The sequence below is a fragment of the Hypanus sabinus genome, chromosome 4 (genome assembly GCF_030144855.1).
Source record: "Hypanus sabinus isolate sHypSab1 chromosome 4, sHypSab1.hap1, whole genome shotgun sequence".
Classification (NCBI taxonomy): Eukaryota; Metazoa; Chordata; class Chondrichthyes; order Myliobatiformes; family Dasyatidae; genus Hypanus; species Hypanus sabinus.
The window spans coordinates 146,998,193-147,026,177 of NC_082709.1; the positions used below are offsets into that span (position 1 = coordinate 146,998,193).

Here is a 27,985-nt window from a genome sequence, read left to right on the forward strand (position 1 = left end):
TGACTGAATGATAAGATTCCACTATGTTACAGTCGTTCACCAGAAGGGAATTTTAATGTTAAGTTGTTGTGGTCATGGGAAAAGCTTTTTACAAGTTTAGACTCCAGACTTGGTTTTTCTCCCCCCCCCCCCCCTTTTGCCAGTGTGTGCGTTTTTTAAAAAAGCTGTAATAAATCAGCACTTTGCGAGCTGTCCTTGTGGCAACAGCGCTCGGCCCGTTCCCCATTCAGCCGCTCTCCGGAGGGCGGGCCCGGCCGGCGCGCTCACCTCGGGGGGGGGGGGGGGCTTGCGACGTCACCGAGGCGGCTCGCCGCTGATTGGCTGGCGCCCGGCCTCCCTGGCCGAGCGACTCATTAGCTCGGCGAGGCGGAGCTGGAGCCGATAAAATCCAGGGCCGTGCAGTCCTTTACCTTCCTCGAAACTCCTCTCACCTGGAGCTTCCACTGTCCTTCACCACGCTTCCTCGGACCTCCCCCTGTCCACTCCCTCTACCTGGCTACCACCTCTGCGGATAGGGGGGCATCTGGTTTAACCTCCCCTCTGTGAAGAAACACTACCTGGCGCTTCAGCGGGGCACGGACGGCAGCCGAGCCCGCCGGAGACGCCGCCTCGAGAGAGCGCCTTCCAACCGTCGTTTTCCGTGTTTTTTTAAAAAACTGCATCGCCGCCGCTGCTTGAGGTGAGGGCCAGCCTGCACCGAGGGGAAGACGATTGTAAATCATCTTTTTAAAAAGAAACTCGACTTGTGATCTCGCCGCAGCCGCCAGCGAACCGAGCGACGATGGCCAGAGAAAAGTCCACGGACGATGGTGGAGGATGGAAGAAATTCCTCTGGGATTCCGAGAAGAAGCAGTTTTTGGGCAGGACCGGTGGTAGCTGGTGTAAGTAGCCGCCGGCTCGTTTCTCCGTCTCGCCAATAACCGGACTTGTTTTTATGCCTCGCCCCCTCCACTCCCCGTACAAAAAAATACATTTGTATAGTTGTTCGTGGTCCGCGTTAAACGCTGCTGGATGTTGCCTGTGGGTAGTCTGCGAGTAATCAGTTTTTTTAGGAAAGTGTCCCCATGGTGCGAGGGTGACTTCGGCCGATTTTAGACAAAAGCGTGTGTGTAAAATGGTGCGTATGAGCGAGAAGCAGTTAATGGCACCGGCTTCCGCCTTCCTGTAGCATGCGTGACTGCCGGGCGTGTGTTCAGAGGCAAATAAAAGTCAATGTGAAGGACATTGTGTGCGGGGGGATAAGGAGCCCGGCCGAGCCGCGTCGCGAGTACGTGGTCGCCGTTTCCATAAAAACCGCGAGTCTGGGACCACGGTTGTTGGCGACGACGTGTGATCGGGGGCCGGGGGTGCCAGGGACAGACGCCCGGTGGGGAGAGCGGAAAGTTTCAGCGCCGCCGGTTTCACAGTCCCAAGGTTATTCAAGGTGGCGGGCTCGGCCGAACCCCACATGGCAGCCGCAACCCGGAATTGGTGCGAACACACCGGGTGGCGGGGGAATTCCCCATCCCCTCCCCGAAGGGAGACGGGGGTGGTGCTGGGGGTAGATGTGCCTGACTAGGAGGGTCGGGAGGGATTTCATCTCTTAGCAACCAATGGTTAACTGGTGTGCTGGATCCACCCTGTTCACCCAGGCGGGAGTCCGACACTCCCATGGAGTCAGATAATACAGCATTGGGGGGGGGGGGGGTTGTTACAAGGAAACACCATCTTAGTAGTACGATAGTTTTAAAATTAATTCCCGTTTTCGAGCTTTCATTTTTATATACTGATGAGCATTCCGCAGTCGTGCCTAAGTTAATTAATTTTGGCCCAAGTCCTCTCCCCTGTTATTTGAAATTTCTCTCAATTCTTTGAAACGCAGTCGTTGAACCTTGGTGCTCAAAAATAGGCCGCGTGAATTTTAGAGGAAGAAATCAGCATGGGCCGGTACCATCGTGTCCTCCTAACCCGTCCCACCCTTGAATAATAACTTCACATCGCATCGCGATAAGACCGCATCCACAGGAAAAGTGAGGCCGAGCTTAGTTGTCATGGACAACGAATCGCCTTTAGCCATTTGATGCCACTAACCATTCTGCAACTATAACTTTAGAGAATAACATCGTTTTCTGTATCATTCATCCTGTAGTCAAGATACTTTTATTCTACTTGATCTTTTACGGCTGCCTGGCTGGAATCTTCATCGGAACCATTGAAGTAATGCTACTTACTATCAGTGATTATGAACCAAAATATCAGGACAGAGTTGCACCACCAGGTATATTGATTCTGTATTCTTAAACCTGTAAAGGGGTAGAAGATGTGGTCAAGTGTAATGGGAATTGATTATAGTATGATTGGGATTTATTTGTGCGAATTATTTAAACGCATTCGAGCGCTTGCTTATACGTTGGAATTTTTTTTAAGAGGCTGCATGTTACAGTACCACATTCTTGGGGCAACTGGTAAGGTCACTTACCTGTGTATTCAATATAACTAAAATAGTTCCATCCAAACCTGCCTGTATAAATTTGAGATTTTTTTCCCACTTGTTTGAATTGTTCTATTTAACAGGATTGCATTAAAAACGAATAGCTGCTTAAAAGAACATCATATTCACTCATGTTCATTTGGTCTTGTAACATTCTGCTATGCCACCGTGGTTTGTACTGTACTATATTTTTGATATTGAAGTCCATAAAGAGGCTCTTATGCTTCAAGTCTACTTGTGTAATCTGCACCACAATGTATTTCGTTTATTGCATAAAGCACCACTTTGTTTTCAAAAGTCCAGCAGTCCTGAGGTGTAATTGCCCTAGATGCTCTGCGTTGTTATGCAAACAGTGCATTATTTTGAGCCACAAAGCTATTTCTGATGTTTGCACACAATATAATTGCAGGTCTTCTCTGTAAATAGTTTTTTTATAAAACAGGAACACTAAAACAAGGTTCAGCTTTATTTGCATACTTTGTAATGTTCCAAATTCTGGTAGATCTCTTCTATCCAGCTGTTTAAGTGACTTGAGTTTTGCAGTTGCAATCTCAACCAGCGTTTAGTAATGTGTATAACCATTGCTCGACTTAATTTCTTTTAAAAGTGAATACATGGTTGATTCAGTAAATTTATTGTCTTTAAATTTAATTTTCATTTTTAGGTCTATCGCATACTCCGTATAGTCCAAAAACAGAAATTTCCTTTAGTGTTTCAAACCCCAGCTCCTATGAAAAATATGTGTCTGGTTTGAACAAACTTTTGAAGCATTACAATGAATCAAGTCAAGGTGGCCTCAATCCTTTTGAAGACTGTGGCGGTAAGTTTAGGAGCAGTGTATGACAACATCGAAAATCATTTGTCTTGACAATGTACTGAGAAATAATATGAACACCGAAAGCATGGTGTTCTGGATAACTGATTCAATACTAAATTAAATAGCATCAAACTTGCTGGTAAGAGGATTGATTATTTTAATGCCAGTTCAGTCTAAACAACAGCTTTTTACTTGGGCTACTGTTCACCTTTATCATAACAAATTATAAATATTGTCTTTTAAAGCTTCAATTAAGTATGAATTTTATTTTGTTATTTCTGGAGCATGGGCAAGACTTCTTGACTTTCCTGATGTTTCTTACTCATTGAGTTGATTTTTTTTTAGAAAACAAAGCCTTTAGCTTATTTAACAAAATATAATTTGCCCAGTCACTTTAATGCAACTGAATATTGGTGTTGGCCTGTAATTATCGCGACAACATCAGCATATAATGTCTTTAGCCCTCTCCATTTCCCTTCTAACTGCACTTCATCCACTCTGTTCTCAGGGGTGAAGTTTTCTCTTTCCTGTGCACAACTGCATTCCCACGTGAGCTCTGAACTGTATTAGTGTTTTACCTATGCATTCTAATGGCATTTGGCATTCTCAGAATAAGTCTGGAGAATTGTAGAGGTGGTTTTTCTTAAAATTAGCACATTTGGTTTTGATTAACTTTGTGAATTTTAGGATTATACAGTCACCCTAAGCTCAATGAAATTCACATGGTGTTTTAAGTCTTTATCAATTTGAAACCACTAATAGAGAAACAACTTCAGCTAGAGTTTTAAAAGCAGGGTAATGGTGGCACTACATTCCCACCTCCAGTACTGAAAATGAGTTATTTCAAGTATAATTTCTTAAGATTTCAATTATTGTTGGAGATTTTAGGGGTGGGGTTCTTTCTCACATGTGTCATTCCTTCTAACTTTGCTGATTTGGGATTTTAAAAAATAACCAATTTACACCTGTACTTTGGAATCCGTACTGTTTTAATCAATGCTTATTGGTTCCATTGGGTGTGCAGAATTGTCCTGTTTACATTTTCCACAATGCCTGTAGAGGGGGATGTGCTTTAAAATTAATTTTCACTTGCTCCAAGTGTTAAGTACAAAATCCCTAGTGTGGGAATTGTAAATGTAATAAACAACTGTTGATTGCAAAATCACAGCTATTTATGTGGCCAGGTGCATTATTACAGTTCAATTCAAATTAAAGTTTTTTGGTTTTTAAACTGAGATCCTGTTTGACCTGTTTCTGACGCTATTGTCTCCTGTCAAACTAGCATTTAATCCTTGTATCACAATAAAGGTAAAGTTTAATTTAGTGATTACTGTTTTTGGAAGTAATAGATGGATGACATGATCATGAAGGCACAACAAAATCTGAATTACTTTTAACTTTTGGAATTTGTACTTTTTATTTTGTCCATTAAGCATTAATATGATCCTTTTGTATTTCAGTTTTCAAATGTTTAATTGGTGTCAGTGATATTTCTTTTAAAAAGAGCTACCAGGAAAACATCTAATTACCAAAAACAAAAATTTACCAAATGATACCCAATATCATGCTGGCCTGAGGCTTTGACAATCACTTTTTCTTTCATATTCTGATATTCTTTGCTAGTAGTCTTACACTGTCAAGTATGCACATACCACTTCTGAAAAGGTGTAATGCAAAAATAAATCTTAAAAGCACAATCTAGTGTTTGGCATTTTTGGAACGGAGTTTTATTGGGTTTCTTTGTATTGTGGCTGTATGTAAGGAGACGAATCTTAAGGTTGCATATAGTATACATTGATAAAAATTTATACTTAGAACTTTTTAGTGAGCTTATCATCTTTGCCCTGTTACTCCCACCACATCTTCTATTAGCAAAAATCTGAAAACTTCCAATGGAAACAGGCATCCTTTTTGTGGGCAGAGTATTCTGGCAGGATCTATCCACAAGTCAGAATCTGGGTGAACGTATATTCACTTTCACAGTTACTGGAAGTGTGCCAGCCTTCCAGTCCTGTTTATCAGAAGAATGGACTGAAAACCTGTTTGTCGCCTTTTAGTGTTAAGTAAGGTGATCTCGTGTTAGAATTGCTCATTCCCTCTGAACAGCGTTATTATATACCACCAAGAATTAAGTGTAATTGAGAGCTTTTGAATACTGAAGAATTGTTCTGGTGGACATCAGTAGTTATTTCCTTGCAGTTATCTAATGCTTTATTCTGTAAAACACACTGGAGGGAAGTGATTTTTAAAAAATCTTTTTGGCCTTTTTTTTTAACTAAAGCAGGGCATATTGTAATTTGGCATTTTAGCTTGTATGTACTGAAGGAAGAGTATGTAAAATCATGCCATGGAAGAGGAAGATGTTAAAAGGTGTTCAGGTGACAAATTAGGCCATCACCTGAACCTCTTAACCAAGAAGATTTAAAGATTGAGGCAAAGCTGAAATGTGGAAATAGTGTATTAATCAAATCAAACTGCAGGAAAGATTGAATGGAGTAGAGTAAAAAGTAACTTTTTAAAATTAAGAATTAAGCTTTTTTGTTTGTAGAATTGAAGTTTTACAGATAACCAAGGGGGAAAAACTACATAAGATGATAAACCTAATATGGCAAATTTAATTGGTAATTGCAACACATGGTTCACAGTGACATTAAGGAGAAATTGCTGTGCCATTTTTTCCAAAAATCGGTTATAATTGTGAGATTCATCATTAAGTTCAGGCAATTTGATTCTGGTACTTATTAAATGTTGTATTTTGTGATTTCAGTTTAGTTCTAGCTTATCCAATGGTTTGCTAATTAGCTGTGAAGTGTGACTAAATGTAAATGCCAGCAAGTAAAGCACATTGATATTTGCTGCTTAATAGGATCCAAATATTTAGTAAATCTGTCTCTACAGGTTTTATCATCCATAATCCTCTTTCCAGTCCCTAATTTCCAAATAATGAAATGGTAATGATTTCTACTAAGTCAGTCATCACAATCAACTTAATATTTTTGTTTTCTGAGCCAAATGTTTTTAACTTCATTGTAGGTTGCTTGCTGCTTTTAGGCAGCTTTAGTTTTTCAGTTTGATTCCCCACCCCCCCCCTAAGGTAGAGGAATAAATTCATTTACTACACTTAAGTACAACACTTTTTTTTTTGAATAAGGTGCAGTTCCAGATAATAAACTTCTTTTATAGTGTGAAACATGTTTGCAACACAAGTACGGTGTAAAGACACAATTACTATAAATCACAAAAGCAATGGCTAAAAAAAGAGTAACGATGTAGTGTCCAGGGACCATTCAGAAATCTGACGGGGCAGAGAAAGGTGTTCCTGAATTGTAGAGTGTGGGTCTTCAGGCTCCTGTCCCTTCTCCCTGATGGTAACAGGAACAGGGTGGTGAAGGTCCTTAATGATTAATGCTGCCTTCTTGAAGTACAGCTGCTTGAAGATGTCCTTAACATCAATGCTTCATGATGGTTTTTTCCTTTTTGGGTAAGGAAAAGGGGGCGTTCAATAATAGTCTGCAATTAAGTGTTTTCCAAGTTTTGATTTTGTTTTAATGTATTTTGGTAGTGTGCCTTGTTACTGTTGTAAATTGTATTCGTAATTGTACAATATCTGTTCCTTTAGAAACTCCTACAGGTTACAAATATAGAGGCCCAATAGATAATTCAGACGGGATGAAAAGTGTTTGCAGATTTTTGCGCCAGTGGCTTAAAAATTGTTCTGGAATTGATGATCCTACTTATGGCTATGGAGAAGGCAAACCCTGCGTCATTGCAAAGCTCAACAGGATCGTTGGTTTCTATCCTAAGGTACCAGTCTTTTAAATAAAAACAAAATACATAAACTTGCTGCATGATTTGTGGGACTTTTTTGCACTGTAGCATTTAGAATGGGTTTCAAATAGGACATACAATTCAACATTCTATATTTATAGTAATCCAAAATTATAATTGCAAACTACATTACCAAAGAAAGATCGAATGAAGTTTCTGTTGCTTTTGCTAGGGAAGTTTACTTATAATACTCCATTTTATCTCAATTTGGCAAGGTAAAAATATTTGGTATTTAAATTCTGATTATTCAGGATTATTTTTATTGCTGATATGCTGGTGCAGAGAAAAATATTAAATATTTGGTGGATTGAAGCTTCTATAAATTTGTATGCAAATAAAGATTCTTGATTTCAACAAAGAATACAAAGGCACATTGTTGTACATGCAAAGTAGTGTGGATTAACCTGCATTTTCTGCTGATGTAATATTGCTCTCCTTTTCATTGCATTAAAATAAACTTCTATAATCAGAATTATTTATACCAGTGAACAGTTTTAACAGTATGAAATTGTGAAATATTAAGTGGATGCGATTGGTTACTGAATTTTTTCTTCTAGCCTCCAAAAAATAACACTGATCTCCCTGGACCACTGCAAGCAAGTTATAATTCACATATTATTCCTATTCATTGTGCAGCAAAGGTACGTTATAACTTTGAAGCATTCATAGAAAAACTGCTATTTAGATATACAAATGGCTACAGTAACTGCTGGCTAACAAGCATTATTTTCTCAACATGTGTATTTCTGGAGAGGCAACAGTGCAGTAACCTCTTGGATATATCAGTGTTCCTTACATCAAAATGAAAAGCACAGTAAATCTGTTTTGATTAGTTGCTGTTTGCCTTTTGATCCTTATTGAACAATTGGATTTCAAACTGCCAGTTGGCTAATATCTAATAAGTATCTTACAGACCTTGTTCTTTCATTTAGTTTCATTTAAAATTGTATTATCCTTACGAGATTTTATTGGGCAAATTTGTTGCCATTATTCACACTGTATTAGTGTGCTTTTAAGAAGTATATGATGGGCTACAAAGCAATTGGAGTGTTTTTTTAAAGTACAGGATAAATACAAATTGGCACTTTTGCCGTAGTTTGACTATTTAAAATCACAAACACATGCCAATATTTGTAATTCTTGATCAGGAATTTCTGTTTTTTCCTCCTTGATTAATTTCAATTTGTCCTCTCATATTCTTATCTTCCACTATCATCCTCTGGAGGATTGAAGGAAGTAGGAACAGGAGTGAGCTGCCCTTCCAATGACAGAAAATGCTGGAGGAACTCAGCAGGTCAGGTGGCATCAATGACAGGAAATGGAACAGTTGACGTTTTGGTCCGAGATCCTTCATCAGGATTGAAAAGCAAGGGGGTAGAAGCCAGAATAAGAAGGTGGTGAGGGGATATAACCTGACATGAAGGAGAGGGCGGAATGAAATAGAATGATGTGAGAAGCTGTAATGTGTAGGTGGAAGAGGTAAAAGGCTGAATAACAAGAAATCTGATAGTGGACTGGAATAAAAGGGTGGGGAACCAGAGGGAAGTGATGGACAGGTTATGGGGTCATGAGAGTGGGAAGAGAAGGGGTGAGAGAGCTGCCAGAATGAGGGGGGGGGGGACTGGGGTGTGGGTTTGCTGGAAGAGAAATTGTTCATGCCATCAGGTTTGGAGAACACCCACATGGAGTAGGTGGTACTCTCTTACCTATGTTTGTCCTCATTCTGGTAGCCTTTCATCCCTTCCCTTACTGTCCCCTGCTATCGTGACCTGCCCATTACCTCCATCTGGTTCCTCGCCTCCTTCCATACTCAGTTGTTCTGTCAAGTTCCTTCAGCCCTTTGCCTCTTCCACTAATAACCGCCTAGCTTCCCACATCATTCCTTCAAACTCCTCTGCCACGCACCTACCTACCCTCTATTGAATTCACCTGTAACCTGCCAGCTTGTACTCCTTCTCTCCCCACTCCCTACACTTTATTTTGGCTTCTGTCCCCTTCTAGTTCTGATGAAGTGTCTTGGCCTGAAATATCAATTGTTTATTTCCCTCCGTAGATGCTGTGTGACCTGGTTTGTTCCTGCATTTTGTGTGTTGCTCAAGATGTCCAGCATCTGCAGCCTCTTGTGTCACTGCCCTTTTTACCTGTACTACTGTGCATTTTCATGGCAAATCAGATTTTCTATCCTATCATTGTAACCCTTATTTTTATTTCCATTTTAAAATTCATCTTTGTCAATATTAATTGATTCATCATTCACATCTCTTTGGAATAAACTCTAGAGTCTTATTCCATAAAATGAAATTCTCCCTCTGTCAGATATTTCCTGGAAGGTTGACATCCATATATTAGTAGAAAATCAGGGTGGTGAGTTTTACTGGAACAAATTATTGGAACACAACTTCCACACAACTCAATATTATTTTTACTAGGTGATATTGAAGTGTTAAAACTGAAACCCAAATTGGAACAAATATCAGAAAGAATTCATAAAAATTGCATTGTCAGTAGCCAAAAAGGCTGTTGCAGTTACTTGGAAATTGGATTTATATTTAAGTATAGATCGTTGGAAGAATGAAATTTTTAGTTGCATTCCACTTGAAAAAATTACTTGTAATTTAAGAAATATGATATATTTCTGAAAATTTGGCACCCTTATTTACAAAAGATAGAATTAAATATATAGCTGTTCCGAAGATAAAATTGTTGGTCATCTGGGGAAAGAAAGAAATTTATGTATTAAAGCTATTTTGAACTCTATGGAGCATGTGGGGATCTTCCAATATCCGGGCACTTTCTTACTTTTTTCTTTCTTTTTTCTTTTTCATATATATCAGGACATGTCAGGGGGGAGGGCTGATATTTCTTTCTATTCTGTAACCTATTGAAAATTCAATAAAAATAAATTAAAAAAAAAGAAAATCAGGGTGATGATAGAAACAGCGAGGCAAGAAATTACCAGAGGAGGAAAAGTACAAGACTAGCTAATGGGACTGAGCATTAATGCTCCCTTGACTTGATAGTCTACACCTTAAAAACAGTAAAATGACATCCCTATTTCAAGAAAGGAAGAAAGACTGGGAAACTATAGACAATTAGTATAATATCTGATATTGGGGAAATGCTGGAATCTATTAATGTATTAGCAAAACATAATATATTCAGACTTTCTGAAAAGAAATGCATGTTCGACAAATTTGAAGAGATGTGGGTGGATATACATATTTGTATTTCAAGGATGTTTGATAAAGTGACAAGTTTTTGCATGATTTTGAGGCTTCTAGCAGTGGGTCAGGGATTGTTAGTAAACTGAGAACAGTTTCCAGGTTGCAAGCCATATATAGTGGGTGCCACCGGGATTAGTGCTAAGGCAAGTGTTGTAAAAGCCTTTTGCCCATGGGATCCACACTGATCATCAACCACCCATTTACACCAACACTTCCATCAGTTGCTCCCTATTCGACCACTCTCAGTGGGGTGATATGCAGTAGCTAACCTAACAGCCTCGAGTATAAGAAACCAGAATGCCTGCAGGAAACCCATGAGGTCATAGAAGATGCATACTCTGCAAACAAGAAAACTGATGTTAAAATTGAACCCAGGTCACTGGTATAACAGCAGCTCTTGTTAGCTCTACCCTGCTACCTCTGTTTTCAATTTTGTGATGAAGTTACAAAGATGGTAGGAAGTCTACATTGTGTAAGCTTTTAATTAATAAATGAGAAGAAATAGAAGTAGTTGGGAATTATCTGGTTATTCAATATAACTGGAAAGCAGAATATTGTTAAAAAGAGATGACAAAATGGCATTTTGGATTCAAAAGAAAACAGCTAGATGCAGTTAAAGCTATAATTATGAGGTACAGGGGCTGTTTGCTCCTTTGCAAAACAGAGTACAGATAGGCTATGCTGCAACTTTACAGAGCCTTGAAGGCACACCTCAAGTATCATTTGCTCTCCTTTTTTGAGGATGAATAATTTGGAGGAGAATCACTGGGATTATTGAGGAATGGTGTTTTGAGCAATGTAGTGCAGATCAGTTTGATAGGTGACCCTGTTAACCTCATTTTATTGAATAATGCACTCTCCATACTTTGGAAGTTCATACTACTTTTGTGTCACACATTTTCACTCTTTTTGCCATTGCCACCCCAGCACCAGAATGTTGATTTTTTTTTTAATAAGCCAGACAGACTGTTGCTATTCCGTCCTTTGAAGAACAATTGATGCCAGTTTGTCTGACTTCTCAGCCGGCCACAAATGCAGTAATGCTTCCAGATTTCATTGAGTTGACGGACAAGATGTCAGAACTATCATTCATAACATTCAGGGTTATACTGAGGGATATAATCTCATCTTCTGATTTGTCCCAACATATAGACTAAACCACATAACTAAGACAAGTCAAACAATGTTTTTATAGTGGGAATGGAAACTTTGGATTTTTACAGGCATTTCCTTTAATGAGCATTGTTTTTATCAAAATTCATCAGTTCATGCTCTGTTACTGTTTCTGTAATTATTATTTAGTTGTACAAATCCAGCCACAAACATGCTTCAGATCATAATTAATCTAATTAATCATTTATCTGCTAGTATTGAAATATCTAGTCTCTTGGGCAAAGATTCCTTGGGTTGTGAATGATGCTGAAAACTAAAGGCCATGGTAAAGTTTTTGACTTCGTAGACTGAATTTATGATGCCACTTTTAGCTGATGCAGCACCCTTAAATCCATTTGACCATTACACCTGCTGCCTTTGAAGATTCCTGCTGCAGTGAAATTGATCATGTAGTTGTGAATGGTTAACATGTCCTTCACTTTCCAGTTGCAATATTTGATAACTTCAATTGCTTACAAAGAGACCCTGAGAGGAACTTGCTCAAAATTCTGGCTGATTTCTGTCCTGATGTGTGCATACCTGTTGCGAGTGACTGCTGATATGGCCAGTGATAGAAATGATGAAGGCAGTCTTTCATTGTCCTGTGGCCTGTGGTGAACTGAGTGGAGGGAACCTGCCTTCCACAGTTCAGCAGTTGGCTCAGTGAAGGTATGCAGTTGTACTAGCCAGATTTTGATTATTTTTGAGAGCCATTGAGTCCATCTCTGGGCTGATAAAAGTGGTTGCCAGGGTCGGTGGAAAGTTTGAATGGCTATGATATTCATCGATGCTTTCAGCCACAATGTGCAACAAACAATTATTAGTGTACTCTTGTGGAATTTTACATTGGCTGACTATAGCAGGTGCTACTCTGTTGAGCTAATAAATTGACATTCATTGTGTTTTCTGTAGATATCAGAGGGAAGAGCAGTATTTGTCAATGAAAAACTCATCCATGCATTTTGTTTCCATCTTATTTAATGCTCTGCCTTTCCTAACTTTAAGTTTGGAATAATTAAGTTTGACTACCTGTATGCTAATTTATTCAAGAGGAAGTACTGAATTTATTTTTATTTCTTTGTTTAGAAAGACGAAGACAAACACAAAATTGGAAATGTGGAATATTTAGGCCTTGGAGGATTTGCTGGCTTTCCTTTACAGTACTATCCATACTATGGCAAACGCCTGCAGAAAAATTACCTTCAGCCCTTGGTTGGTATTCAGTTTACCAACCTCACATACAATACGGAGTTGCGCATTGAATGTAAAGTGTTTGGTGAGAACATTGATTATAGTGAAAAAGATCGCTCTCAGGGGCGTTTTGAAGTAAAATTTGAGGTTAAAAGCTGATAACTGTAATTGAATTTGCCCCTTATTACAAATTAGTCTTGAACAAACTGTCATACATATGGGACCGACACTTAATCTGTATGCTTTACACTAGCTTTCTGCATCTAGGTATGTAAAATAAAAGCAATAGTAGTACATATTTATTCTACTGTAAATGATACTACTTGAGCCATGGGTTTGCCCATTACTGTAAATTATAATTCCACTAATGTTGTAGCAGTGTTTGTCCTTTGGGTATTGCTGCCTTGTGCCTCGTGTGGGTTTGAGTGTACAGTACTGTAGTGCATTCACTGGTCTTTCAAGCTATGTTGCAGTTTTTTAAGCAAACGGCTTTCCAAGTTGTAAATACTCTGAAAATTGCAATGGTACTTCATTTCTGTTATACCCATGTGTATGAACATACTGCACTCTTTTTTTTTGTCAGGTGGGTGGTTAGGCTTTTTTTCTTTTGGCAACATTAGTGCAGGGTGGGTTTTATTACACTTAGATCGGAAGCTGAAACAGAATTATGTTGAGATCTTGGTCTGGTTGTCAAGTTACTTTCTGGAGCCATCACGTCATTGTCTTTGAATGCTTTAACCAGTTCTGGTGAAAGATTTTATATTTATGCAGTTGTACAATTTTTCTGCAAAGTGTAATGTATAAAAGATACCAAAGTCACTGGTAAAATCATCTTTATTTGAAGTAAACCAATGCAGTAGGATGTTCATGTTAAATGCAAGTGCAATGTAACATCTGTAAACTTGTTTGGAGAATAGTGCTCCACACCTGATTTAAAGCATCAGAAAAATAAAAATCTAAGAACCCATTGTTGTGAACTTTTCTGGATGTTAATACTTGAGACTTGTCATTTGTCCAAAATCTTGAAAAAGTACTGGACCTGTAAAGGACAAAGGTTTAACTAAGTACATGACAGTGTACTCCTGAATTGCACTAATAAAGCCAAACAAATATGAAACAATTCTTTATTGCAGATGAAATATTTAGGCATTAACTTTGACATTTATGCAGTTAAATCTAGCCATTGGAAAATAACACCAAATGCATTAGTCTGGCAATTGGTGCAGGATGGAAGGCTCAGCTACAAAATGTGACCACTGAGTCTGTCCTACTTTATATCTAGTCAAACTACAGTAGTCCCCATTCAAAAGGTGATGTCAGGTCCTGGATAAAAAGCTCAGTAATTTGAGTGTCTATTTTAAATTGGTTATGGTGTATAATTTAAACTTGGGCCAAACATACAGCGCACCGTGTCTCACTGACGGCTATGATCCTATGGAGAATGGACTGGGATGGAGGGGAGGTGTTTAAATCTGCTAGTAGTTGTGTGGCTATGCTGAGAAAGTTCCCTGTGCTACATTGGACTGTTAGTCCAGCTGCAGCACATTGGGTATGCTTTATAGATTGGGCAAACATCTAGCTATTTGGATGTAATTAATATAAAAGTTATTAGGATTTCCTAACAGCCTTAAGTGGTAATAATCTGAATTGTCATAGCTAAGAATTTGTTTTGTGAAATTATTTTGGTTTTAGGTTCCAGATGATGGGTTAGGGAAATGCATTCTCCAGTTATAGAGATAAAAGACAAGTTTGGTAACACTGAGGAGCAACTAAAACAACTAACCTTCATCTATTTTAGTTGAGGCTCTTCAATAACAGCTTTTCAATTTGGCTGTGTTGATTTTAGTGAGATTTTCAGGTCATTGAGCAAGATTATATTTGGGTAAAAGTTAGTTGATAATCACCAACCACTGAAGCCATTTTGTTCATAGACTCCACCTGTAAATTAGGGTTTTTTTCTTACCTCCAGAACTCCATCTTCAGGAAGGTCTGTGCAATGTACTGCATTTTGAACTTTAGTTTTTCCATAGAGAGCACGTAAGCTGCGAGGCCGTAGGTGACGAGCTATTTCCTACAAAAGTAATGGTGATTTAAGTAGACTTAAGTCAGACAACTGCCTTTTTCCAATATTGTAGCCTATAGTTATTGGCTTCTATGCTTGTCAAAACCTTTGTATAGAAGCATAACATTGGTATTGAAAATACTACTTGAGTTGAGAAGATGGTGTGTCAGAAAAATAAATCATCCATTCTTTCTGTGAAATTAAGTAGAAATCCAATTCTTGGTATCAAAATGGCATTTTTTTAAATAAGAACTTCAGGAGGAAACAGTATGGGTGAAGATGGCAATGAATGCCTGATCTTGGGCATTCAGAAATTGAATTCTGACATTACCCCAAAAACATTCCCATGCCGAATAGTCTATTGGCCATTTAATGGCCCACCATTGTCAGGACCGCAGACTTTATCTGATCCAGTGTTTGTGGAATTCTATTGTATATTGCTTTTGGTGTTAGAATCACGAAAAGTACTGGACAGAAATTGGCACATCTGATTCATGCCAAACCATTTAAACTGCCCAGTCCCATCAACCTGTACCAGGCCCATAGCCCTCCAAACTTAAATGTCAAAATTGAACTTTCGTGCACCATTTGTGCTAGCAGCTCGTATACGCTCTGATGCTCCTCAGTGAAGTTCCCCTCGTGTTCTAAAACATTTCACCTTTCACCCTTAAGCCATGACTTTGAGGAAAAAGACTGCTTACATTTACCTTATTAACCCTTCAATTTTGTATCTATCAAATCTCTAAGTCTTTTACCTTCCAAGGAATAAAGTCCTAATCTATTCAATCTTTTCTTGTAGCTCAGGTCCTCCAGACCCAGAAACATCCTTCTGAATGTTGGCAGACCAATTGAATAACTACTTTGGTTCTGTCTTCAATAAGGAGGACATAAATAGTCTTCCGGAAATAGTAGGGGACCGAGGGTCTAGTGAGATGGAGGAACTGAGGGAAATACATGTTAGTAGGGAAGAGGTGTTAGGTTAATTGAAGGGATTAAAGGCAGATAAATCCCCAGGGCTAGATGGTCTGCATCCCAGAGTGCTTAAGGAAATAGCCCAAGAAATAGTGGATGCATTAGTGATAATTTTTCAAAACTCCTTAGATTCTGGATTAGTTCCTGAGGATTGGAGGGTGGCTAATGTAACCCCACTTTTTAAAAAGAGGGAGAGAAAAACTGGAAAATTATAGACTGGTTAGTCTAACATCGGTGATGGGGAAAATGCTAGAGTCGGTTATCAAAGATGTGGAACGGCACATTTGGTGAAATCATTGGACAAAGTCAGCATGGATTTGTGAAAGGAAAATCATGTCTGACGGATCTTAAGGAATTTTTTGAAGATGTAACTAGTAGAGTGGATAGGGGAGAGCCAGTGGATGTGGTATATTTAGAATTTCAAAAGGCTTTTGACAAGGTCCCACACAGGAGATTAGTGGGCAAACTTAAAGCACACGGTATTGATGTGAATAGAGAATTGGTTGGCAGACAGGAAGCAAAGAGTGGGAGTAAACGGGACCTTTTCAGAATGGCAGACAGTGACTAGTAGGGTACCGCAAGGCTCAGTGCTGGGACCCCAGTTGTTCACAATATATGTTAATAATTTAGACGAGGGAATTAAATGCAGCATCTCCAAGTTTGCGGATGACACGAAGCTGGGTGGTGGTGTTAGCTGTGAGGAGGATGCAGGGTGACTTGGATAGGTTAGGTGAGTGGGCAAATTCATGACAGATGCAATTTAATGTGGATAATTGTGAAGTTACCCACTTTGGTTGCAAGAACAGGAAAACAGATTATTATCTGAATGGTGGCTGATTAGGAAAAGGGGAGATGCAACGAGACCTGGGTGTCATTGTACACCAGTCATTGAAGGTGGGCATGCAGGTACAGCAGGCGGTGAAAAAGGCAAATGGTATGTTGGCATTCATAGCAAAAGGATTTGAGTACAGGAGCAGGGAGGTTCTACTGCAGTTGTACAAGGCCTTGGTGAGACCGCACCTAGAGTATTGTGTGCAGTTTTGGTCCCCTAATCTGAGGAAAGACATTCTTGCCATAGAGGGAGTACAAAGAAGGTTCACCAGATTGATTCCTGGGATAGCAGGACTTGCATATGAAGAAAGACTGGATTGACTAGGCTTATACTCATTGAAATTTAGAAGATTGAGGGGGGAATCTTATTGAAACGTATAAAATTCTAAAGGGATTGGACAGGCTAGATGCAGGAAAGTTGTTCCCAATGTTGGGGAAGTCCAGAACGAGGGGTCACAGTTTAAGGATAAAGGGGAAGCCTTTTAGGACTGAGATGAGGAAAAACTTCCTCACACAGAGAGTGGTGAATCTGTGGAATTCTCTGCCACAGGAAACAGTTGAGGCCGGTTCATTGGCTATATTTAAGAGGAGGTTAGATATGGCCCTTGTGGCTAAAGGGATCGGGGGTATGGAGAGAAAGCAGGTACAGGGTTCTGAGTTGGATGATCAGCCATTATCATACTGAATGGCGGTGCAGGCTCAAAGGGCCGAATGGCCTACTCCTGCACCTATTTTCTATGTTTCTAACCTTATTTACATCTTTGCTGTAGGTAGGTAACAAAATTGCACACAATACTCCAAATTAGGCCTTACGAAGGTCTTATACAACTTAAATATAACATTCCAAATCCTTTGATTTATGAAGGCTAATGTGCCAAAAGCCTTCTTTACAACCCTGTCAACCTGTGACCACTTTGAATGAATTTATACACCTACACTCTTGGATCCTTTTGTTCTACTGGACGACTCAGTGCCCTACCTTTCACTGCATAAGACCAACCCTGATGCAACACCTCATACCTGTCTGCACTAAATTTCATCTACCATTTTTACAGCTGATCCAGATTCCACTGCAAGCCATGATAGTTTTCCTCACTGCCCACTACACTTCCCATCTTAGTGTCATCTGCAGTTATCCACATTATCACCCAGATCATTGCTGTAGATGATGAACAACAATGGACACTGCTCTGATCCATTCTGGCACTCCACTGGTCACAGGCTTCCAGTTAGAGATGCAGCTATATCCTGCACTTTCCCCACAAAGCCAATGTCTAACCCAATTTACTACCTCATCTTGAATGCCAAGCAATTAAACTTAACCAACCTCTCTTGCAGGAGTTTGTCTACTGCCTTGTCTTCATCAACTTTCCTGGTAACTTGAAAAACTTGAAAAATTCTATAAGATTGGTTAGACACGATCTACCACGCATGAAGCTGTGCTAACTACCCTTAATCAGTCCATGTCTGTCCAAATACTCATATATTCAGTCCCTCAGAATACCTTCCAGTAACTTTCTCATTACCAATGTCAGGGCATCGACCTGTAATTTCCTGGTTTATTTTTGAGCCTTTCTTGAATAGTGGAACAACATTGGCTACCCACATCCGCTGGTACCTCACTTGTTGCTATAGATGATTTAAATATCTCTGCAAGGACCCCAGCAATTTTTGCACTTGCCTCCCACTGGGTCTGAGTGAACACCTTGTCAGGCCCTGGGAGCTTATCCACCCTAATTTGTTCAGGACAGCAAATATCTCCTTTATAATCTGTATAGGGTCCACAAAGTTGATGTCACAGATAGACTGTATGTTAATACAGTCTTTTTAGCTTCTACAGGTTAGCACTTCAATTTTAGCATACAGATTCTCCTAGGTTCCATTCCTGAGAATTTTAACCCAAACAGTTCACAAGTAAGAAATACATTGAATAACTGAGGGCAAAGTAGCTATAATCAGTTTAATGTAACCATTCAGATTTCTCTGAAGGATACTGTTGCAGGAAAATTAGTATTCATTCTTAATTTGTTTTCTGTGGTTAATAGTTCTAATAACAGCAACTCCATCACACTATGCATCCTAACACTTTGTATGCATGAGCTGCTTATAAGTGCAACTTCCAGTGAACCAGAGTTGGCAAGGCCAGATTTTATTGCACAACCCTAATAGTGCTGTAGACATTAGAGGGGAGCCTTTTTGAATCACTGCTTTACAGTGGGGTAATAATTTTTTGTCCATACTTAATTCTTGTTTTCACAAAATGGTATATTTCCCTAAATTCTGGATTAATCTCTACTCTCCATATTTACCTATTTCCAACATTGCAACTGCATTTACTGACATGGAATCTGCAGTTTTGAAGTCTAATACTATTAACGTTTGTAAATTGAGTTAAAAACTACTTCTTAAGGTTTTACAGATTTAGCTTTAGACCTTCCCACACATTGATTCAAAAGACATGTACAAGAAGTGAATACCAATGAATGTAAAGGAATTGCTGTTTAGTTGTGAATGACAAGAGGCTTTAGTAAAATGCATCAATGAAACACTCTGGGATCTGTAATGATAATGTGGGAGGCAGCCCTTCCCGGGATATATGCGGCCCGCCCAGGGAGGACTATCCGCCAGCCTATCTAGCCACCTAGACCTGCCTGTCCGCCTGCCTGAACCCGGGGACCTGTCTACCTGCCTGCCTGCCTGAACAATGGTTTTAGTTGTTGCCAGCTGGTCATTATAGCAGTAGTACAGAATGTAGGATATCTTCATCGAAGGTCTTGGCCTAAATATTCATCCCTTCAGTCTCAATCTAATCTTAATCCATTCATATGGCTGTTTTCTCACATCTCTAACATTTAGTTCTTCTCTCCAACTCTTGGAAACATGAAACCTATTTCCTGACTTGGGTGGGGTTCATGTGATAAGTAACATATATCACAGTAGGCTCCAATAGTGAGAAAAGCTCCAACCAGCTACATTAAACGGCATCATCACTGAATCTCCCACCATTAGCCAACTGGAGGTCCACCATAGATCTTGGCCAAATAGTACACTTTCTGGGTCAGAATGCTACTTCAGTGATGTATGGAAAACAAAGGTCAACTCTAAATTCTAACCTGGAAGATTAAGATACAATAGGTTATAAAGATTCCCCGTTTTGTGTGCTATGGAGTAAAATTTTCTTAATACTGTGGATTACACACAATACAACAGTGGGAAACAGTAACCTTTCTGACTAAATCTGGAGAATTTGGGGATAAGGGTGAAGATAATATGCAGAGATTCAAGTTGAAGCTTTCATCTACATAGATGCTGTCACCACCTTTTGTTTGGATCCATTGTCAGTCTGTAGATTAATAAGGATCTGTGACCCATCTGAACCCTCTCAAGTGCCAGAGTGAATTTCAGTAAGTTATGTTTTAGGTAAAAGTTGACTGATAGATGGTTCATTTCCTAAGGGCACTGGGAATGTGGTTCAAATAAGCTAGGGTATACCAAAAGATCATCAACTTGCAGACTAGTTGCATGTAGAACATTGGTCATGATGAAGCAGAAGTTGGGATTGTGGCAGCAGTACTCCAATCACAGAAAATAATTTAAGGAAGGCACCTTTGGTCTTACTTAACGAGGTGCAGGTATGGCCCAGGCTCCACAACAATGCATATTGTGGGCTTGGAACTAGTGCAAAAAAAAATTCTCACCCTTATTGCCTTTCTATTTCATGTGGAGAGAAACTGCTGTAATGCTAATATTGAAAGCAAATTGAGTGATTCATCTTGTATTGTGAATAGTGACACATGAATGTATTATCAATATTTGCAAAACTTATGCACAAAGAATAGCTTAGAAGGAAAAAATACATCATACTTGGCAGACTGCGAATCAACATGCAAATCCATTGTCTACATCATACCATAGAAACAACTTTGAATGGAAACCCAACACAACCAAATCAACATCATGGCAGCAAGAAGACATTTGAATATTGCACTCACAACTCTTAAACTTCTCAAATTTACATATTAATTCTGGAGTGCAATAGACAGGCTCTGCTTCAATGCTATTCAGGGACCTTGAAACAAATTGCAATAGAGCAAAATGCTGAAAGAGTTCAGTGGGCTAAGCAGCATCTGTGGAGGCAAAAATGTAGTTTGGCTTTTCGGGTCAAGATCCTATATCAGAGCTGAGAGGGACGAGGAAAGATTGGTAGAATAGAACAACCTGAGTTAAGGGTCAAAGGCTGGTAAGTGGAATAGGGGAGGGGTGGGTGAGTGAGAATGAAGGGGTGATGGAATCAGATGGGAGGAGGGGGATGAAGAAGAAAATTGGTGAGTGTGTGTTGGAGAAGAACACTAGATTACCTGAAACTGGAAAAATCAATGTTCATACGATTGAGTTGTAAGCCACCCAAGCAGAAAATGAGATGTTGGTCTTCCAACTTGTATGTATATGGCCTCATAGCAATGGAGAAGGCGAAGGACACCCTGGCTGTTTATGGAGATCGAAGGAGAATGCAAGATGGCCACTGTGGACAAAGTGCAGGGACACTGCAAGACGATCACCTACTCTACATTTGGTTTTACTAACATTGAGCAGGCCACATCATGAGCAATGAATGCAGCAAATTCAGGTTGAAGGGATGGATGCCACAGTAGCATGGCAGTTAGTGCAACACTAATACAACTTGGAGTTTGGAATTCAATACCAGTGCCATGTGTAAGGGGTTTGTACGTTTTCCCCATGACCATGTGGGTTTCTTCCCAAAGTCCAAAGATACATTAGCTAGGATAACTGGTCATTGTAAACTGCCCTGTGATTTAGGCTAGTGTTGAATAGGTAGGTTGCTGGGCAGTGTGGTTCACTGGGCCAAAAAGGCCTCTTCCACACTGCCTCTAAGTGAAATAAAATAAACAAGTAAGTTGTAGACAAACTTCTGTCTCACTTAGAAAGGCTGCTAAGGTTCTTGGAATGAAAAAAAGAGAAGCTTCTGAAGGAATTCAAGAGGCGAGTAACATCTGTGTAGGGAAATAGACAGTTGATGTTTTAGGCCATTGAATGTTGACACTTCACCTGGACTGAGAGAGTAGAGGGCATGTAACTAATAAAAAGGTGAGAAGAGGGATGGGGTAAGAATTGGATCCAGATGTGACATGTTTGAAAGAATGGAGTTAGGTGCAGAAGTACATATGGAGATGGGGAAAGAGTCTAAGAGGTGGAGGCAACAAAGGATTGCAGGTTATGAAATCTAATATTGGTTGAGAGCAGACATAGGGGAAATATATGTGCAAGGGCCCTATCATGACAGAAGGAAAGGCCTGTTTCTGGAAGAAATTGGACAGTGCAGTAACTTGTGAGCGTAAGATCTTATCTTGAAACAACGATAAAGAAATTGAGGAAGACATTGAATTTTCCAATTTCAGATGACTCACTCACCCAGTGTTCTCCCACATATATTTAACATATCCACCTATTCTTCTCCTCCCCTTGTTCATCTTCCCCAGCCTCTATCCCAACCCCAATACTAATAGAACTGACAGTCTTTCCACTTCTCTCTCAGTCATGATGCTAAGTCTCAAACCAAAATGTTAATCTACACCTTTTGTTTCCACAGATGTTGTTTATTCAGAGTTCTTTTAGCATTTTGTTTCTTGTTCCAATTTCCAGCATCTGCAGTTTTTTTTTGTCTTTGTATAAAAGGGCAGGTCTCATAATTAATGCTACATTGAAAGCTACCCTTCTTGGTAACTTCTAACCTCTGGAGAATAATGGGTTAGTTCTTTACATGTTTACTATTATCCTCAATCACACATTATCAAATTTCCATTCTATATTGTCCTATGCAAATTTCATAATTTTATATCAGACTTCGTTTAAACCTGAAGTCCTTGTTTTAGATTTATCCACATTCAACAACATGCTGAACCGATTCAATGGACTTAACCTAGAGCCCATTATTTGCCAGTCAGTTGACTCATTCGACACAAGGATCAAAATCCTCCACATGAACAATTTACTCTTCTGTTTCCTGACCCATGCTCTGTGCATACTATTATTACCGCTGGGAGTCTATAAATTACCCCTAGTGCTTTCTTCTCCATGCTTCATCCTGGCTATACATCCCAGTTTTGGTGAAGGGTCACAGATACAAAATATTGACTGTTTTTCTTTCCATAAATGTAGTCTCAGTATTTTCTATTTTATGCTTCAGATTTCCAGAACCTGCAATTTTGTTGATTTTTGTTAGCTTTACCAAACTTGGTTCTGCACTTGCAAGCAATTTTGACCAGGATGGTATATGTAATATAATACACATAAGAAAAGAATGGATCATGGTTAAGACAACTTCTAACACTGAGGCAGTTGATCTGTATTACATTAAAGGGTAAGACAAGATTGTGTTTCTGGTATAGGGTTTGAAAATTAACCCTCTGACCAAGGCATATATTTAAAGTTAGTTAAGTTTTACTTAAAAAAATATTTCATGGATTGAATAGAATGAAAATTGTAGTGATATATTTTTACAGGCAAATAACACCCAGATCTTATTTATCAGACTTTTATTTCCACATCAATCCTTCTCACAAAAGTATCCTTTATCCTTAGCTTTTACCTAGCCGCCAATCATTGACCCTTCCAACAAGCTATTATATAATCCACTTCCAACCAAATGTTTCATCGTTCTTGACCAACGGTTCCATTCTTCCTTATTCTACTATCCCAATTGCTGAGTATTATTCTCTTGTAAAGTTTCAATACAAAAATGCCTTTCTATTTATTTCCTTAAACTTCAGAGTCCAATCCTTCAAAAACAAACTTTTCAACTTGCATATTAATTCACATACAGCTTCTCCAAATTACTACAGTACATTGTATTCATTGCCTGAGAAAGGGAAGATGCCTGTAAATCTGTCTGTGCTTCTCTTTATTTGGCTTCATTATTCAAGTGTAGAATAGGTATCCAAGCATCTAGCAAGGTACCTTTATGCACATTCCACTATAAAGGGCTCCTACATTAGTGCCCTCAGCACATTCTTAATGTGGGTAATATGTTCTTTGCTTTTCAAATGCAATCTCGACAAACATTTCATTTTTTTGATTCAGAGCAAGGTGGCTGCGAGTGGAATGGCTAAGGATTTCTGGAGCAAAGACATTTTACTACTCGGGGTAAAAGAGAGGCAAGACTGCGCAGGCTCGTGACGTCAGCCAATAGAGCGGAGAAGTTCAAAATGAAGACCGCCATATCCAGCGGGCAGCGGAGTGAGAGGGTAGTAGAGTGATAGGGCTTGGCTCAATGGGCTTAGGTGGTAATGAGGCGAGGTAGCCTGTTAATTACCTGTGTTAACTGCAGAAAGGAAGTACTGTATGTGTGTGAGCCTGGTTTTCTGTGCTTGGTGTCAGATGTGGGAGGTCCTGGAGTCTTTCAGCCTCCCGGACAGCCATATTTGCATCCGATATGTCGAGCTGCAGCTCCTAAGGGACCGAGTTAGGGAACTGGAGATGCAGCTCGATGACCTTTGTCTGGTCAGGGAGAGCGAGGAGGTGATAGAAAGGAGTTATTGGCAGATGGTCACACCGGGGCCACGGGATACAGACAAGTGGGTAACAGTCAGGAGAGGGCAGGGCAAGAGTTAGGTACAAGAGAGTACCCCTGTGGCTGTACCCTTTAACCATAAGTACTCATGTCTGAGTATTGTTGGGGGGGGGACAGCCTACCTGGAGGAAGCAACAGTGGCAGTGCCTCTGGCACAGAGTCTGGCCCTGTGGCTCAGAAGGGCAGTGAAAGGAGGAAGGCAGTAGTGATAGGGGACAGGCGATTCTATGAACACAGGAAAGAAACTCGGATTGTAGTTTGCCTCTCAGGTGCCAGGGTCTGATATGTTTCAGATCGCATCCAAGATATCCTGCAGAGGGAGGGAGAACAGCCAGAGGCCATGGTACATATTGGTACCAATGGAAACGGGTAGAGGTCCTGAAAACAGACTACAGGGAGTTAGGAAGGAAGTTGAGAAGCAGGACCACAAGGTAGTGATCTCAGGATTACTGCCTGTGCCACGCGACTGAGTGCAGGAATAGGATGAGAATAAATGCATGGCTGAGGGGTTGAAGCGGGGGGCAGGGATTCAGATTTCTGGATCATTGCGACCTCTTTTGGGGTAGGTGTGACCTGCGCTAGCCCTTCCCCCTCCCCTATTACTGGGCTTTGGCCCTCTCTTCCCCCCCCATTCCTGATGAAGGGTCTCGGCCCGAAACATTGGCTACTCTTTTGTCACGGATGCTGCCTGACCTGCTGAGTTCTTCCAGTGTCGTGTACGTATTCTTAGAAAAGCATTTAATTGGAGTAAGGGGAATTATGAGGCTATCAGGCAGGAAATTGGAAGCTTAAATTGGGAACAGATGTTCTCAGGAAAAAGTATGGAAGAAATGTGCCAAATGTTCAGGGAATATTTGTGTGAAGTTCTGCAAAGGTCTCCAATGAGACAGAGAAATTATGGTAGGGTACAGGAACTGTGGTGTACAAAGGCTGTAATAAATCTAGTCAAGAAGAAAAGAAAAGCTTACAAAAGGTTCAGAGAGCTAGGTAATGTTAAAGATATAAAAGATTATAAGGCTAACAGGAAGGAGCTTAAGAAGGAAATTAGGAGAGCCAGAAGGGGCCATGAGAAGGCCTTGGCAGGCAGGATTAATGAAAACCCCAAGGCATTCTACAAGTATATAAAGAGCAAGAGGATAAGACATGAAAGAATAGGACCTATCAAGTGTGAAAGTGGGAACGTGTGTATGGAACCAGAGGAAATAGCAGAGGTACTTAATGAATACTTTACTTCAGTATTCACTATGGAAAAGGAACTTGGTGATTGTAGTGATGACTTGCTGTGGACTGAAAAGCTTGAGCATGTAGATATTAAGAAAGAGTATGTGCTAGAGCTTTTGGAAAGCATCAAGTTGGATAAGTCATGGGACCAGATGAGATGTACCCTAGGCTACTGTGGGATGCAAGGGAGGAGATTGCTGAGTCTCTGGCGATGATCTTTGCATCATCAATGGGGACAGGAGAGGTTCCAGAGGATTGGAGGGTTGCAGATGTTGTTCCTTTACTCAAGAAAGGGAGTAGAGATAGCCCAGGAAATTATAGATCAGTGAGTCTTACTTCAGTGGTTGTTAAGTTGATGGAGAAGATTCTGAGAGGCAGGATTTATGAATATCTGGAGATGTATAAAATGATTAGGAATAGTCAGCATGGTTTTATCAAGGGCCTTATCAGACTGATTGAATTTTTTGAGGATGTGACTAAACATATTGATGGAGGAAGAGCAGTATAGTGTATATGGATTTCAGCAAAGCATTTGATAAGGTACCCCATGCAAGCCTTATTGAGAAAGTAAGGAGGCATGGGATCCAAGGGGACAGGACATTGCTTTGTGGATCCAGAACTGGCCTGCGCACAGAAGGCAAAGAGTGGTTGTAGATGGGTCATATTCTACATGGAGGTCGGTGACCAGTGGTGTGGCTCAGGGATCTGTTCTGGGACCCTTACTCTTTGTGATTTTTATAAATGACCTGGATGAGGAAGTGAAGGGATGGGTTAGTAAGTTTGCTGATGACACAAAGCTTGGAGGTGTCCTGGATAGTGTGGAGGGCTGTCAAAGGTTACAGTGGGACATTGATAGGATGCAAAACAGTGTGGAGGATCAGAGGGATCTTGGGTCCGAGTCCATAGGCCGCTCAAAGCAGCTGTGCATGTTGACTCTGTGGTTAAGAAGGCATATGGTGCATTGGCCTTCATCAATTATGGAATTGAATTTAGGAGCCGAGAGGTAATGTTGCAGCTATATAGGACCCTTGTCAGACAAAGGGTCTTGGCCCAAAATGTTGACTGTACTTCTTTCTATAGATGCTGCCTGGCTTGTTGCGTTCCACCTGCATTTTGCATGTGTTGCTGGTCAGACCCCACTTGGAGTACTGTGCTCAGTTCTGGTCACCTCACTACAGGAAGGATGTGGAAACCATAGAAAGGGTGCAGAGGAGATTTACAAGGACATTGCCTGGATTGGGGAGCATGTCTTATGAGAATAGGTTGAGTGAACTTGGCCTTTTCTCCTTGGTAGTGACAGAGGATGAGAGGTGACCTGATAGAGGTGTATAAGATGATGAGAGGCATTGATCGTGTGGATAGTGAGAGGTTTTTTTTCCCAGGGCTGAAGCAGTTGCCACAAGAGGACACAGGTTTAAGGTGCTAGGGAGTAGGTACAGAGGAGATGTCAGGGGTAAGTTGTTGTTGTTGTTGTTTTTTTTTTACGCAGAGAGTGGTGAGGGTGTGGAATGGGCTGCCGGCAATGATGGTGGAGGCAGATACAATAGGGTCTTTTATGAGACTTTTGGATAGGTACATGGAGCTTAGAAAAATAGAGGGCTATGGGTAAGCCTAGTAATTTCTAAGGTAGGGACATGTTCGGCACAGCTTCATGGGCCGAAGGGCCTGTATTGTGCTGTAGGTTTTCTACATTTCTATTTTGTATCTAGAAAAATACATTCATAACTTACCATAGCATAGTAAATACTGCAGAGCAGGATGGACTCATTAAGCACTTAAGATAATTAAAACCATGAAGGTTTATTTATATAAAGGATACTCCTTAATAGTGTTAGGAGATAATACCATTAAAGTAGCATTTAGTAGCTAGGAAGAAAGTAAAAGTAAAAGATATTGGTATCAAATCTATCCTCATTTCAGTTGTGTGTCAAATCTCTTTAAGAAACACAACACACACAGAAAGCTGCAGGAACTCAGCAGGCCAGGCAGCATCTGTGGAAAAGAGTACAGTCGACATTTCAGGCTGAAGCCCTTCAGCAGGACTGGAGAGGAAAGATGAGCAGTCAGAGTTAGAAGGTGTGGGAGGGGAGGGAGAAGCATGAGGTGATGGTGAAACCAGAATGGGGGGGGTGGTGAGGGGTGAAGTAAAGAGCTGTTAAATTGATTGGTGAAAGAGATACAGGGCTGGAGAAGGGCGAATCTAATAGGAGAGGACAGAAGGCCATGGACGAAAGAAAGGGGGAGAGGGTCAGGGAAGCTCACGAGAGAGGGGGAAGGGGATGGTTGGGGTGGGGGGTGTTGGCCCATTTCCATTCTGACATGCCAATCTATGGCCTCCTCTACCTTTGCAATGATGCCACATTCAGCTTGGAGGAGCAACACCTTTTATTCTGTCTGGGTAGCCTCCAACCTGTTATCTTGTGTTTCTGCCTCCCCTCCCCCACCTTCTAACTCTGACTGCTCATCTTTTTTCTCCAGTCCTCCTGAAGGGTCTCAGCCCGAAACATCGACTGCACTTTTTCCCAAAGATGCTGCCTGGCCTGCTGAGTTCTTCCAGCATGTTCTTCCAGTGTGTTGCTTGGATTTCCAGCATCTGCAGATTTTCTCTTGTTTAAGAAACACCTGATGG

General features: G+C 40.3%; 2 protein-coding genes across 6 annotated transcripts in view; one reads left to right on the forward strand and one right to left on the reverse strand.

The window, feature by feature from the left end:
- Nucleotides 1–385: 385 nt before the first annotated feature.
- On the forward strand, nt 386–13,649 carry LOC132393283 (sodium/potassium-transporting ATPase subunit beta-1-like). Its single transcript, XM_059968320.1, has 6 exons — nt 386–881; nt 2,129–2,257; nt 3,135–3,290; nt 6,907–7,091; nt 7,673–7,756; nt 12,578–13,649. Exons 1-6 carry the CDS (start codon nt 782–784, stop codon nt 12,839–12,841), a joined length of 918 nt encoding a protein of 305 aa, XP_059824303.1. The 5' UTR covers nt 386–781; the 3' UTR covers nt 12,842–13,649.
- nme7 (NME/NM23 family member 7) overlaps nt 13,499–27,985 on the reverse strand; it is a 161,149-nt gene continuing 146,662 nt past the window's right edge. For 4 of the 5 annotated variants that reach the window (XM_059968312.1, XM_059968315.1, XM_059968318.1 and 1 more), the window contains exons 10-11: nt 14,646–14,753; nt 13,499–13,721 (exon numbers count right to left, since the gene is read on the reverse strand). In XM_059968312.1, coding sequence (XP_059824295.1) covers nt 13,689–13,721; nt 14,646–14,753 — 141 coding nt within the window. In that variant the 3' untranslated portion in view covers nt 13,499–13,688. The other variant, XM_059968314.1, reaches the window with a different exon arrangement.